Below are 16,195 nucleotides of genomic sequence, written 5' to 3' on the forward strand. Positions count from 1 at the left end.
ATATATGACAACATAACATAGCCATTTTGATGATATTGTAGTGAACAGGAGTCTTTTACTTTGCAAAATGTGTAGAATACTTTCTCCAGGTACAGAAAACCATCTCAGAGTGGATTATTTTTTATAATGGCACTCTATTCATGCATGAACCATGTACTTTATTTTTACTCTTATTCTTCAACTTTTAGGTGGACAATCTGGTGTATTAATTGTAAAGATTCTAGAGCTACATGAGGAATGCACCATGCAAGTTGCCATGTGTGAGCAGTTAGTGGGCCCACCAGCCACCAGCCCTACCCACAGTGGGACCCCAAGGCCTGGAGCTTGCCTGAAGGTTCTCTTCACCCGGGAGATGGCAGGACACCTCCGAGGACACCCTAAGGACATCATCCATATCTTCCCTCCCTGGTGAGTGCAAGGAACTGAGACCAGCAGTCACCAGCTATGAGGCTGTCTCATAAAAGAAAAGCATTTTTATCAGTAACATTTTTGTCACTTTATTATAGATAAATGCCAGGGAGGAAAGCCAGGATTTGATACGGGTTTTGTAAACAGAAGCACTGAATTGTCTCTGATGGCTGTACCTCTGACAGCAGAATTTTGATCATTTGGGGTGATTAAATAGGAAACAATTACAACAAGATTCTTGCCCAAGTAGTGTGTTGTTATAAGAACTAGCTGTTTTTGTTTTTATCCTTCTTAGAAAAATAGTTTCAGTAAGATGTATTAAGTGACAATAGAGAACTATGTATTAAGTTAATATTTCCTTGCAAGTCACTTAAGGGGAAAGGATAAAAATGCATGAATTAAAACATAATAGCCTTTGAACTGCAGGAGCATAAATGGACACTACGGTTCAGAACTTTTTCAGTGATACCATATTTACTTTTTTATGAGCTATTGGTATTAAGGAAAAAAAGAAACTCATTACTTTTGAGAGAAAATTGAAGCAATCTTGTTTTAAAACTTAGTTATTAGTTTTATTGATAATTTTATCTGGCATGGTTTTGTTTTGTTTTGTTTTGTCACAAGAGTCTCTCTCTATAGCTGAGACTGGCCTGGCACTTGTTATATAATCCAGGCTATAGCTTTTCTTTTTTTTTTGTTTTTGTTTTTGGTTGGTTGTGGGGCTTGACTCAGGGCCTGGGTGCTGTCCCTGAGCCTCTTTGTGCTTAAGGCTAGTGCTCTACCAATTGAGCCACAGTGCCGCTTCCAATTTTTGAGTGGTTAATTAGAGATAAGAGTCTCAAAAAAGGGGAAAAGAAAAAGAGTCTCATGGAGGCTTTTCTGTCCCGGCTGGCTTCAAACTGTATCTTCAAATCGCAGCTTCCTGCGTAGCTAGGATTACAGGTATGAGCCACTGGTGCACAGCTCCCAGGCTATAACTTTCAATCCTCCTACTTCAGCTTCACAAGTACAAGACTTAAAGGATTATAGAACCACACTATGCCTTATTAATACAGTGTTAAAATTTTCATCTATAAAATTCTTAGATTCTCATATATGGAATTAGCTTATAGATCTTTAAAGTTAAACTGCCCTTTCAGATGAGGAAACTTTTTAGAGTGTCCATACAAACTGATCAGTACTTGGTGTCATCAAGTGGTACCTGTGTAAGAAACACAGATTCCCCTATGGATGCTGGCTCTTGCTTTGCTGCCTTCTAAGTTATACCTTACTTCATTCCCTTTTTCTGAATGTTTTCTGTTTTTATTTCATGAGTATTTTTTGTTCTATAATTGGAGTATAGCTTGAAAAATGAGAGTGATAAGAACTCCTGTATTTTCTCTAGATGTAATAGATGAAGTCTTCCTGTTTTTATATGCCATGCCATAAAATGAAAATTTTTCTCTCAAGGAAGACAAACTAGAATGCTTGAGCTAATCAAGATAGATGGTACAAAATAACAAAAATATTCCTAGGAATTTTAGAAAGTCTATAGAAATGAAAATATCTTATATACATGTAATTTCATACATTTTTCTATAATCATTTGGCCTAACTCTTAAGTACTCACCAGAAACAAAATATAGTTAATAACTATAAAAAACTCACGAAGCCAGGCGCTGGTGGCTCACGCCTGTAATCCTAGCTACTCAGGAGGCTGAGATCTGAGGATCGCGGTTCAAAGCCAGCCCGGGCAGGAGAGACCGTGAGACTCCTATCTCCAATAAACCACCAGAAAACCGGAAGTGGCGCTGTAGCTCAAGTGGTAGAGCGCTTGCCTTGAGCTGAAGAGCTGAGGGACAGCGCCCAAGCCCAGAGTTCAAGCCCCACGACCTACAAAAAAAAAAAAAAAAAAAAACTCACGAAAGAAGTTTGTTCTTCAAACTATCAGTGATATTTTGGCAAATACTACTCAGCTCCAAATACTGTTAGAGGTGAAATTGGTGACTTGTTTGGCAATGTGTCCAAACATGAGTATAATTACTCTTTTTTTCTTTTTTTGGTTAATCATGGGGCTTGAACTCTGGGGCTGGCACTGTCCTGCAGCCTTTTTTGCTCAAGGCTAGTGCTAACCACTTTGAGCCACAGCTCGACTCTTAGTTTTCTGGTGATTAATTGGTGATAAGAGTCTCGAAGACTTTCTTGCCTGGGCTGGCTTCAAACCATGATCCTCAGATCTCAGGCTCCTGAGTAGCTAGGATTACAGGTGTGAGCTACCAGTGCCTGGTGTAACTACTCTTTAATACAGAAATTTTCCTTAAAAGCATTGTTGTAGACTGGGTATCTCTGTGAATCTTTGGTTGGTGGAAGCAGAAGGATTGTTAGTTTGAGACAAAGTTAGATCCTATATCTAAGTAAAAACAAAAAGGTTAGGGACATGGATCAAGTGGTGGAGCACTTGTCTAGCATGCTAAGTCCTTGGATTCAAAATGTTTTACTTGAAACCCTTAAAACTTAGGCATAGCCTAAATAGCCATCAACGTAATGGATTAAATAAGTTACTATACATATCTGCAATGAGTAGTAATTTAACTCAGTGATAGAGATACATATGTTCATCTGTAGAAAAATAGCCATATCTCAGAAATTAGTGTACCTGACAGTCAATATTTGCAGTCCTTTGTAAGGTAAAGGGAGGCAGTACCACTTCATTCTTGATCATTCTTCATCATCTTACTAGTGGTAATAACCTATACATTAGAGATGCATACATTTCTTTCTTAATTTGTTCAGGCTGCTATAACAAAATATCATATACAGTACCTTATCTACTTTTATTTTTCCCAATTCTAGAGACTGAGATGCTGGCAGGTTTGGTTTCCTATAACGTTTAGAGAAATGTCTTATTGATGCATATTCTTTCATGATCTTTCCTGGTGTGTGTACCCCATATTTATTAGGGCATAAATTCTCCTCTTAATGATGTCAGATTGGATGGGGACTCACCCTAAATGCCTCATTTTAACTTAAGTCTTTAAAGGCCTTAGGGTTAAGGCTTCCAATATATGAGTTTGAGGAACTCAGCTCTGCTCTTACGGATTTCTTAATTGTGAACACTTTGTACTGTGCTGTTCAAATGAGGTAAGTGAGCTGGTATTTATGTGGTCCAGAGACGATTCCTTGACCACCTGGTTTTGAACAGCTTCCTGAATTTTATTGTATTGTTATATAGGTAGTTAGCTTTTTTGCTATGAAGTACTTTATTGACTCAAAGAAACTAATTTTAGCCGGGCGCTGGTGGCTCACGCCTATAATCCTAGCTACTCAGGAGGCTGAGATCTGAGGATCTCGGTTCAAAGCCAGCCCGGGCAGGAAAGACCGTGAGACTCCTATCTCCAATAAACCACCAGAAAACCGGAAGTGGCGCTGTAGCTCAAGTGGTAGAGCGCTCACCTTGAGCTGAAGAGCTGAGGAACAGCGCCCAGGCCCAGAGTTCAAGCCCCATGACTGACAAAAAAAAGAAACTAATTTTATATACTTTAGGAAGAATGAAAAGTTAAAACTGAATATATGAATAATATTCTGATAGAGATATATTAATAGCTTGAACGTTTCCATTTTTCAGCTAACACTATTTTTATCCAAATGATAAGAGAAATGAGTATGTATGCCACTTCAAAATACCTTATACTAGCTGGGCACTGGTAGCTCATGCCTGTAATCCTAGCTACTTAGGAGGCTGAGCTCTGAGGATCATGGTTCAAAGTCAGCCAGCAAGAAAGTCCGTGAGACTCTTATCTCTAATAAACCACCAGAAACCCAGAAGGGGCACTGTGGCTCAAGTGGTAGAGCATTAGCCTTGAGCTGAAGAGCTGAGGGACAGTGCCCAGGCCCAGAGTTCAAGCCCCGTGACTGACAAAAAACAAAACAAACAAAAAAGCACCTTATACTTAATGAACTAAAGCCAATTTTTTTTATTTTATCTTTTTTTTTTTTGTCAGTTATTCAGCTTGAATTCAGGGCCTAGGTGCTGTCTGTGAGTTCTTTCACTCAAGTGAAACTTTCACTCAAGTTCTTTCACTCAAGTTCTTATATAGCACCAGCTATACCACTTTGAGTTACAGTGCCACTTCTGGCTTTCTGGTAGTTAATTGGAGGTAGGCCTCACAGCCTTTACTGCCTGGTCTAGCTTCAAACTGGGATCCTTACATCTCAGCCTCTTGAGTACCTAAGATACAGGTATAAGCCACTGGCACCAGTTTCTTTTTTCTTTTTTTGGTCAGTCGTGGTTCTTGAACTCTGGGCCTGGGCGCTGTTCCTGAGCTCTTCAGCTCAAGGCTAGTGCTCTACCACTTGGGCCACAGTGCTACTTCCAGTTTTCTGGTAGTTAATTGGAGATAAGAGAGTCTCAAGGACTTTTTTGCCTAGGCTGGCTTTGAACCATGATCCTCAGATCTCAGCCTTCTGAGTAGCTAGGATTACAGGCATGAGCCACTGGCCCCTAGCTAAAATATTTCTTGAAATGGTTAGTCTTTTTCTTGTAAACCATTGTTTTTTGGCTAAAACTTTTTTATTTTTGACCTAAGAATAAATTAGATGTTCGTATTTTTAATAATAAACATGAGTTTAGGTACAAGGATTGGCTACCTCAAGAAGCTGAGAGAGCACGCTGTAGGTACTGCCTAGTTCTCATTGAATTCCTATTGGATGTAATGTTACCTTGCCTCTACCAGTTTGAAAATGAACATGGATGTAAAATGCCTTGCCTTGAATTAGTTGCAGTATAAAACAATATGCAGTTCTAGATTTTAGTTTAGGATCCAGGGCAGCTCCAGTCACCAAGCTGGGTACAAAGAAATCCAGTCAATCTTTATCATCACTTCTGGGCCTAGGATAGCCAGGCCTGGCCCACTGGCCTTTCCTGAGGCCCTGTGCTAGACAGGTTCCAGTCTCTACTCCACCCAGTGCTGGCCCATCAGTTCAACTATCAGTTTTGGCTCTAGGCCATGTTGGCCCCTGAGGTCTAGGTAAACTCAGTATGCTGCCCCAGGGATGACCCCCTGAGGTCTAGATAGACTCCTTATGTTGCCCCAGGGATGACCCCCTGAAGTCTAGGAAGATTCTTTATGCTGTCCCAGGGCTGACTCCCACTGGAGCCTTATACCCACCCAGCATGAATTTATCAGGCTACCTGTATAACCATGCTAGTGGGCCCCATACCCTGTAGACCAGAGATTCTTTACTGGACTGGTCTTTTTCACACAGGATTGTCTTTGGAAATGGAAGATGAAATGCTTGCTTTATTTCTCCAGTAAGAAAGAAAATATCCAGGTGCTGGTAGCTCATGCCTGTAGTTGTAGCTACTCTGGAAGCTAAGATCTGAGGATCACAGTTCAAAGCCAGCCCAGGCAAGAAAGTCTGAGAGAATATTTTCTCCAGTTAACCACAAAAAGCTGAAAGTGGAGCTGTGGCTTAAGTGGTAGAACACTAGCCTTGAGCAAAAGAGCTCAGATACATGAAAAATGAAAACAAACCCAGCGTGTTCCAAGCACCCCACAGGACCTCCCCAACTAGTGCTGAGGCCTCTTGGAGTCACAGTTCCTCAGCGTGTGCTGCTTTGTCATGTATACCTCCTGATAAAGGGCACACACCACCCTCAAAGTTTGCAACCTCCTGGTCCCTCAGCATCTGTCTGTTCCTTTAAATTGCCAATATAGTCTTTTCATGTTTGAGTTTCTATAAGCTTATATAGATCTGCTGGTCTGTGGGTTTATGTATGCTTGTGCATGGTTGACCTAGGTATGTGGACATGTGTGCTGAGGAGTGCCAGTTCAAACCTTACTGTCCTGGGCCCACTCTGCCTGGTTACTTTACTCCTTACCCCAAACAGAGGCCTCCATAAACTAGTCAAGAGGTAGCCTCAGTCCCTTTTCTCTTGGTGTTTACCTGAGGCTTTTCCTGCTATAAGAGGAATGCACAGGTGTAGAGACCAAGAGTTTACCCCCTTCCAGCTGAGGCCATCAGCTCATCCTCAGCCTTTCCCCTTCCTAGTTCCTTATGAGGATCTTGACTATATGCTGTCTATGCTGACTGTCCTGGCCCACAGGCTCTACATAGCCTGATTCTTCTTACCCCCAGCCTGGACAACTTCCAGACCTGTGTAGACTCCTTCTCTGCTGTGTATCTACAGCTGTCCTAGAAGTTTAGAGCTTATTTTACTGATGAAAGTGAATAATAAGTGCCATACCACTATTTAACAGAAAGAGAGAGAGAGACAGAGAGAGAGAGGAGGGGGGCAAGTATTTAACAGTTTATCAAAGGACAAATAGAGCTCCCTCATTATACCTATTCATTCATTCATTCATTCAGATGTACTTATTGGTGTCTCCAATAATTTGCCAGATAAGTTGTTTCCCCCTCAGAGTACAACCCTGATATTAGGGAAGAAAGTGAAGCCTGACTTTCCCCATTATCCCATTATCATGAATCTCTACTTCTATAGAAAAGTCACATAAATGACCACGTGGAGCCAACTGTGGTGGGGCACACCCACAATCTCTGCTACTTTGGAGATAGAAGTAAAATCATTGCCTTGTAAGGCTGGCCCTGGCAAAAGTTTGTCACCCTATATTTTTAAGCTAAAATGAAAGGACTGTAGCAGAGCTTAAGTCATAGAACACTTTTCTTCTAAACATGAGGCCCTGAGTTTAATCCCCAGTATCACAAAGAGTTAAAAAATGAAAAATAAGTGACTTTACATCATGAACTATCCATATAGTAGAATATTAAGTGACTTTATTTTTGTAATAGTAGGGATTGAACTCAAAGCCTACCATTACTTTGATAAACACTCTTACCAGTTGAACCTGTCCTCAGTTCTTTTGTATTTTTTTTAAATAAATGTGCTTTTCAGATAGGATCTCTTAACTTTCCTCCAGCCTTGAACTTGCAATCCACCTTCCTCTTGAACTTGCAGTTTGCCTTACTTGTAGTATACCTAGCTCCTGAGGCAGGTGGATTGCATACCCAGCTTGCTTTTTAAGACAAAAAATGTCACTAACTTTTTGCCTGAGTTGGCCTCAAACCATCTTCTTGTCTCTTCCTTTCAAGAAGCTGAAATTGTAGCTATGCACCACCATACCCAGTGTCTTTATTTGGGGCCTTTAAGGTTATTTCCCTATTGGGGCTGCTTTAAACAGTTCTTGAATAAAATATCCTGATTCACCCTTTTTATCATATTCTTAGGATATTTTTAGAAGTAAAAATTCAAAGAATATGAGTGGAATTTCAAACTTAATTGTCACAGAAACCTACAGAGTTTGTATATGTTTCTATGTCTGCCAGTTTCACTGTAGTACCACACTCAATGTTTTTTATGGATGTGTACATTATGATATAATTGCTTTAATCCTTCACATGTAGTACATATAAAAGACATTAGTACATGTGTGGTTTTGTGCATACTTCAGATGATTTTTCAAAGTGAGATTTTTAGGGACTGTTTCAGTAGGCTGAAGGATGTACATCTTGTTGCTGTTGCTGCAACTTCTGACCGTTAGAAAGTTAGTAAGTTGTCATAAACATAGCAGAGTACCTGCTCTTGGTCAGATTGAATCCTTTTTCTGTATTTTACAAATGATTTTTCATAATATTTACTCATCTGTTTATTGGGATCTTAAGGTCTCTTACTAATTCAGATATCTGTTTTATATAATAAAAATGTTGTTTGCAGTTATATTACTTAAATTAATATTTTCTTATTTCCTTCTCAATAGTCACAACTATCTTGTTCATTTTCTATTGCTTTATCTAAAACATCAGATCATTTTTTTCACTAATCTATTCTCATTGCTTGACATGTAGTAGACAATTAGTAATATAGAATGTTCAGTCCTGAAGACCTTGTCAGCCCTGGTATGCTCACTTTTTGAGTGATAAGACTGTTGCTATACACATTAATTTAAAAATATTTATTGAGTATTTACTGAGTTTACAATGTCTTGTACTAGAAAATGGGAATGCAATATCCAAATACATTGTCTTTGCCTTTAGGGAGTTTATAAATGTGATGAGAAAGAAAGGTAATATGAACTTTATATAAAAAGCAAAAAGTCTTCTGTTTAGCATAGTAATAAGATTTGTATAGATGTAACAACACTGAGGCAGTAAGCATAACTCTGTAGGGGTAAGTGGTTATGTGTTTGAGTTGGGGGTGGGTATAAGCACCTGTGCACATGTGCTCTGTCACAATGTCCCAATGTCAGGTATAGCCTTTTGAATTTGGTGATGCTATAATTGAGCTATAAGGGCTAAGTTAGAAAGAACCAGGGGAGGAAATATGACTAAAGACCAAAAAGTCAGAATGATACAAGTATAAGTCATACTTAGAGGTATATGGAGTGCTCTGTTGTGGACAAGGTAAAAATTACAAGGTATGAGTGTTAAAGAGTACCCTCAAGTGCGGGTATTCATGAGAAGATGGATGTAATCTGATTCATATGTTACAGTCTGTGGATGATGACTGGGTAAAGGAGGACAGAGTGAAGTCATCTAAGATGCTTAGTTATGAAGTTGTCTTATATCCTATCTTTCCTTCACAAACTATACTAGCAATGAATGTTATTGTATCAATCTGCAGAATCCATTCCAAATTCACTGTTTACCATCTTAGTCCAAACCATCACCTGTTTTTTGCTCAAACAAGTAAATGATGATGCCTTGTACTAAAATGCAGACTTTGGGACAGAACTGTGAGTACATTGAATGATACTTTTTTGGTACTAGCAAGAGCTAGAGCACTGAGATCACACAAGAGGCTGTGATACTAAAAGAGAAAATTCTTACCAGTTGGTTTGTGTTTTTGATATAATCCATGTAACCCATGTGATGGATAGGCACTAAAGTACTGAGGTACAGGTCATAGTCTTGTTATAGTTGCCTTGGTTCCTAAATTATATATTCTGTCTGGGAGTCTTTGAAATTAAGAAAATGCAAACTAGGAAGAAAACTTTTTCCCACCAAGATACTAGAGTGTCTTGAGGGGAAATGAGTAGGAAAGAAAACTAATGAAGTACAAAGAAAAAAGTGAGAATAACCTGTAGAATCTGAAAAACTGAAGGGAGGAGAGAAGGAAAACAATCATTTGTGCTTACATGAGGAAGTGAAGCAAATGATACTTTTGCATGCAGGGTTCCTATGACTATTCAAGTTTCTCATTTGCAGTGTATATTATCATTTCTAATAGAAGAAAGCAGAAACAATGGGAAAAATAGAAACAAGACATTAGTAACAAATGACCATGTTCTTCCTAATCTTAAGCACAGTGGATATAGATCATTCTCTGGAATTATTTTATTTATTTGTTTGTCCTGGTGCTTTGAGCTCTTGGTTGGCTTTCTTGTTCACAGCTGGTGCTCTACTACTTGGCCTGCCTCTAGTCCTTTTTTTTTTTTTTTTTTTGGTAGCTGTACTGGGAGTTGAACTCAGAGCCATTGTGCTTTCAGGAAAGCAGTAAAGCACTCTTAATACTTTATCACTCACAGCTAAGACAGTGAGTAAAGAGAATAATCAAGAGAGTGATGTAACTATCTCTCCACTTAAAAACTGCTAATTCAGTAATCCCTAAGCAATGAAAGAATTCAATTTTGAGAATTACTACAAAAGTGTAATTAAATGGCTAGTTTCCAGCAAAAAATCACACAGTATATCCAGAAACAATAAGGCTTGGAAAGAAACTATACCTCCCTCCTCTGCCATCTGTCACATGGAGGTTACACCGAAATACATGCCAGCTAAAAGAACCTTTTCTTTGGCATCACAACCTCTTGTGTTTATTTTGGACTAGCTATTGCTATTACCAAAAAGGTACTATTGAATGTGCCCTGCAAATCTATTCCAAGTGTCTCTACTTTAGTACATGGCATCATTCATTACTTGCTCAGGCCCAAGACAAGAAAAATATAATTTGATATAAGACACTTATGGGAAGACAAGACATTGAAATTACAAGAGATATGAAATCAACTGCCCTATATATTTTCAGCAAGTTAAAGGAAACCATAAAGAAAATGATATATGAATAAAATTAGAAGTAGCTTTTGAAACCAAAGAGAAATTCTAGAATTGAAAAATAAATTAACTAAAACATTTTTAAATTACTGGGAAATAGACATAGTTGTGCTTCTTTGTAATCACGACATTAAGGAGACTAAAGCAGATGATTCAGTGGGACACTCTAAATAAATAAGTAAACAAATAAGAAAAGAAGAAACCCCTAATTAAAAAAACAGCCTTTAGTAGAGAAGTTCTAGAGCAGGTATACGCAAAACTAGTGAACTTGAATTTTTTTTAAAAAATTTAAAAATTGGAATCATCTAGTTTGTGAAGAAGAAAAAAAAATGCCACCAAAAAAATTACCATGGTAGTGGTACCAGGAAGAGAGACAGGAAACACTAGGAAAATGCTTTTAAAAAATAATGGCTAACAACTTCTCAAATTCAGTAAACAACAATAACAAAAAAAGACTTTATAGATTCAAGATACCCAACGAACCCTAAGCAAAGTGAATAAGGAAAGTCCCTAAACTCAAGAGCAGAGTATTAAAAGCAGCAAGAAAGAGATGCCTTGTCATGTACCAGGAATCTCTAGTAATATATCTAGCTTTCTTATCAGAAACCAAGATGGCCAAAGGCAGTAAGATAAAGTCTTTTTTTTTTCTTTTTTTCGCGTCAGTTCTGGAGTTTGAATTCTGGGCCTAGGCACTGTCCCTGAGCTCCTTTTGCTCACCGCTAGCACTCTACCACTTGAGCCACAGAGCTACTTTTTCTGTGATTAATTCTTGCCTAGGCTTTGAACTGTGATTATCAGATCTCAGCCTCTTAAATAGCTAGGGTTACAGGCATGGCCACTGGTGCCCAGCTACTCCTTTTATTTTTTTAAAGTAAGAATTTGTGGCATTTTTCATACCTGCATATAACATCATCTGATTATATCACCTCTTTTTCCCTTCCCTTACTCTCCTCTTCATTCTCTTCCAATCCCCCTCTCCTAATAGTCTCCTTTTTGTTTCACCCCCACTTCTAGGTTTTTTGTTAGAGAAAATACAATATGGATTTGAATTTGGCTAATTTTTGTTAACACAGATCTCCATTTACATCCAGGTTTCTGCAAATAACGTATTTTTTTAAATCTGGCTGAATAACACTCTATTGTGTCTGTGTTTGTGTGTCTGTGTGCATATAAAAATGATAAACATTGATAGTCATTAGAATAGTGCAAATAAAAACTTTTAGTGGAAGCTGGGCACCAGTGGCTCATGTCTGTAATTCTAGCTACTCAGGAAGCTGAGATCTGAGGATCATGATTCAAGCCAGCCCAAGCAGGAAAGCCCATAATACTCTAATAATCTCTAATTAACCACCAAAAAAAAAAAAAAACCCTAAGTGGAGCTATAGCTCAAGTTGTAGAGCACTCGCCTTGAACAAAAAAGTTCAGAGATAGCATCGAACCCTGAGCAGATCCAAACCCAGGATCTGCACCAAAAACAAAACAAAGCAAAACAAAAAAGCACAAAAACCCACAGTGGAGTATAAATTCATGTATATTAGAATAGCTTTGGGTGGTATGAAAAGTACTGTTATAAAGGAAAGGAAGGAAATCTTTGCTGATGGGAATTCAAAAAGGTACAGTCACTATAAAAACAATTTAGTTCATTCAGTAGTTAAGCATAGAATTACTGAATAATCTTAAAATTCCACTCCTAGGTATGTATCTAAAACTACTGAGAGATTTAAGTAAATAGGTGTGCACTAGTGTTTATTGCATTATTTATAATAGCCATCTGATGAGTGGATAAGTAAAATGTGGCATATATAAATTATTTAGTCTTACAAATGAAATTATGATATATACAATAACACAGATGAACCTTGAAAACATGCTAAGTGAACTAGGAGTTGCAAAAGACCAGGCACTGGTGGCTCCTGCCTGTAATCCCAGCTGTTCAGGAGGTTGAGATTATGAGGATCTCAGCACAAGGCCAGCCCAATGCAGGAAGTTTTCAAGACCCCATCTCAGTCATTAGCTGGGCATGGTGATACATGCCCATCATCCCAGCCATGGAGAAACATGTAAATCAGGCCCAAAAGAGAGATCTTATTTCAAAAATAACCAAAGCAAAAATATATGGTTTACACAACAGATTGCCTTCCAGGCATATGGAAAACCCTGAGTTCAAACCCCCCACCAAACAAAGAAGAGTTGCAAAAGGACTTAATACTTAATTTCACTTATATGAGTTACCTAGAATAGTAAATTCATATTGGCAGCAGAATAAGTGTTACTGTGGTGCAAGGAGAATTGAGAATCAATGTTTAATGGGTGCAGTCTTTCTGTTTGTGATGATGAAACAGTTCTAGAAGTGATCATTATGGTAGTGTGGTTTCCAACAAAACTTAAGGTGAGGTAATTTGTCAAGTAAAACTCAAGTTCCAAAAGTGCAAGAGCTTGGTGCCAGCTGTTGTTCAGCCATGATCGTGCTCCCATGTCTAGTTGGCATGACGATAAAAGCATCTATACCAGTGAGAGAGAGAACCGCATGGGAGAGGAGAAATCAGAGTCTGGGATGGGACCAATCATGTTCTTTATAGCAACTTGCTCCACAGAGAGCTAATTCTGTGCACAAGACCAGAACTCATCAGTTAGGAGGGTGGTGCCCTGAACTGACTTACTCCCTACCAGGCACAGTTCTTACAGATTCCACAAACACATGAACACATAGTTTTGGTGGGGCAGGGACACTTCTACACCATATCCAAAGCATAGCAGCAGTGATGTTACACAATATGATGTGTATACTCAATGTCTCTAAATTATCAACATAAAATGGTTTATATGGTAAAATTTCTGTGAGGTGTGTTTAATGTATATAAAAACAGTAAAAACTACTCCTGGCTACTTGTTTAGTAGGTTGTTACATTTCATAAATTAGTTATCTAAGCAGAATTTGTAATTATGCAGATGTGGATGCGTATCTGTAGAAAAAAGCAATTTAAACAGTATGAAAAAAATAGTTCTCATATTAAGAATAGGTATTCTATTAAGGTCACATTCCCTGTTGAGGCCCAAATCTATAAGTTTACAAGCCTGCACAACTCCAGTGACACCCCAGCAAACTAATCAGTAGGGTTACAAATAGTAAGAGTTAAAATTACTTTTACATAAATGTTCACTATGTGTTAAGTATGATACCAGGTTCATGACTCTCCTTTAACTTCACAATAGCACTTTGGGTTTTTATTTTTTTCTTCCCCATTTTCTATTCCAATTAACCTAAGCATCTGTGCTTTTCTCAGCCTCTACAATGAAAAGTAGCAAACAATATGCATTCAGGCCTTCTTGGGTTTAACAAAAAACAGTAGCTGGCTATAAACATTCACCTACAAGTGTTGCTATGGGATTGACCTAAAACCAACCTTCCACTGTTCAAAAAGAAATGTATTCAATACCTGACTTATGTATCTCTCTGTATATCACCTTTACAATAAACTTTAAAAAAAAAGTTAAAAACCTCACACCTTCACTGTCTAAGGAGAGGCAGGATCATGGGCTGTCAACAGTTCAGGCCAATTGTGGCCACAAGCCAAAATGGAGAGCTGATTTCTGACATAGTAGACACTACTGTGGCCTTTTATAATGTGGCTGCCCTCGGGGGATTGTTGGGGACTGCCTTCTAACCAAGTGTTGATTGGGTTGGGGGGCTAGTGCCTAGTAAAATGTAAATTTCTTAGGCTAGAGGAATCTGGATGGGAAAACTGAGCAGTACAGCTTAGGGCCCAGAACCATATTTAAGGTTATTGCTCTAAACCTTACACTCTGCCTTTGTAACATGAAATATACTATCTGTTATGCCTCTTCACAAAGTGATCAAGAATAGATGATAGTGAATCAACAGACCTTTGTGAACTGATAGTTTCTACATAGTTTTCTTTAACACAATATTAAAGCATAATAACTTTTAAGAGCTCCGAAAAAGGAAATTGTTACTTAAAAGTCACAGTTTCAGAGAATTATAACATGATACCAGAGTGCAATATATTAACGTAAGAGGATACTGTACTTATTCTATCCAGAGCAAGTTCGGGGGTTTTTTTTTTGTTGTTGGTTTTTATTTTACTTTAGAGAAGCCATATACCCCTGGTCTCAAAGTAAATAATTCTAATACAACAATACAGGAGGCAGTTTTCATCCAGCTTTGGAGCCTAGTAAATAACTTTATGGTTAAAATAATAAACTGTGGTTAACTATTAAACATTATTGAATGAATGGAATGCTTCTTTCTATTGCAGCCTTCTGATTGGCTCTTTTGTATTCTTTATCACAAAAGTAAAGATTGGGAAAGCAAATAAAGGAGTTGAACTGTTTGTTTTTTGCTTTTTGGCCATAGTGTTCTCGGGTGGGGTGTTAATAAGACTTGGCTCCAGCCAGGGCCTGTAAGCACCTGGACAGCAAGGGTGTGTTGATTACAATACTGCTTCACAGTGAGAGAACATGCCACAGAGCACACTGGCTTATCATCCAGTTAAGTAATATATGTGAGCAGTGAGTATGATTTATTATTTAATACAGATTTATTTTTATTTAAGTAGCTAGGATTATGGGGAAGAACCCCCCTATCCTCCCAATAATCACCCCAGTCCCTACTATACTTGGCAGTTCTGTCTTCATTGTTCACCTCTTCCCTTTGAAGTGTTTTTTGTTTTTGTTTTACTTATTTTCCCCAAAAAACATGTATTCACTTACATCCTTTTCTGGGCCCAGGACACCCTTTAACTGACATAGCTGCCCTCTTCATAACTCATGTCTGTTTCTCATTGCTTCTCTTGATGTCATCATCTCCTGCTGGTATCTTTGCTTTGTCTTCTCATGAACAGGAGCACAAAAAGTTTATAGAGTATGTGGTATATACAAAGCCTATAGGTGCTGAGACACAGATCTTCCCCTTAGCCTACTGCCTATAGAAAGTACCAGAACAGGGCTGGGAAGGTGGCTCTGTGGTAGAGTGCTTGCCTTGCATGCCTGAGGCCCTGAGTTCAATTCCTCAGCACCACATAAGCAAAAAGAAAAACGCCGGAAGTGGCGCTGTGGCTCAAGTGGTAGAGCGCTAGCCTTCAGCTGAAGAGCTGAGGGACAGCGCCCAGGCCCAGAGTTCAGGCCCCACAACCGGACCAAAAAAAAAAAAAAAAAGAAAGTACCAGAACAAGCAACTACAAACACAAAAGTGTTGTGAGAGAAATCTCAGTAGGGTAGCAAAGGGGCACTATGCAGAGTTCCCTCAGAGGTACTTCTGAGAATGAAGAGAAGTTAGTAAGATAGTTGTAGGCCCAGCCTTTTGATTCTTCCAACTCCCTGTCCTCACGGTGGTAGCTTTCCCATTTGCTGACACTTGTAGTTAGTTAACCCCAAAGTAGTTAGACTGGAGGAATCGATGGCCCATTTAGGATATATTAAGTAAGACAGGTATCTCTGTAGAAAGAAAGAAACTGAACTCCCAGAAGGAATTGTACAATTTTATTGTTTTATCTCTAGGGTGATGTTCCTTTCTTTCTTTCCTTCTTTCTTTCTTTTCTTTCTCTCTTCCTCTCTTTCTTTCTTTCCTTTTTTTTTTTTTTTTTGTCGGTTATGAGGCTTGAACTCTGGGCCTGGGTGCTGTCCCTCAGCTCTTCAGCTCAAGGCAAGCACTCTACCACTTGAGCCACAGCACCACTTCTGGTTTTTTCTGGTGGTTTATTGGAAATTAGAGTCTCCTGCC

The 16,195-nt window shown here is 38.6% G+C and overlaps 1 protein-coding gene across 1 annotated transcript in view; it reads left to right on the forward strand.

The window, feature by feature from the left end:
* Positions 1-16,195, forward strand: part of Spidr (scaffolding protein involved in DNA repair) — a 329,743-nt gene that overhangs the window by 135,145 nt on the left and 178,403 nt on the right. The window contains exon 8 of the mRNA XM_013009242.1: positions 189-408. Within this exon, the coding sequence (XP_012864696.1) occupies positions 189-408 (220 nt within the window). The remainder of the gene's footprint in view (positions 1-188; positions 409-16,195) is intronic.

This window comes from Dipodomys ordii, unplaced genomic scaffold (assembly GCF_000151885.1).
Source record: "Dipodomys ordii isolate 6190 unplaced genomic scaffold, Dord_2.0 Scaffold9, whole genome shotgun sequence".
NCBI classification, from domain to species: domain Eukaryota; kingdom Metazoa; phylum Chordata; class Mammalia; order Rodentia; family Heteromyidae; genus Dipodomys; species Dipodomys ordii.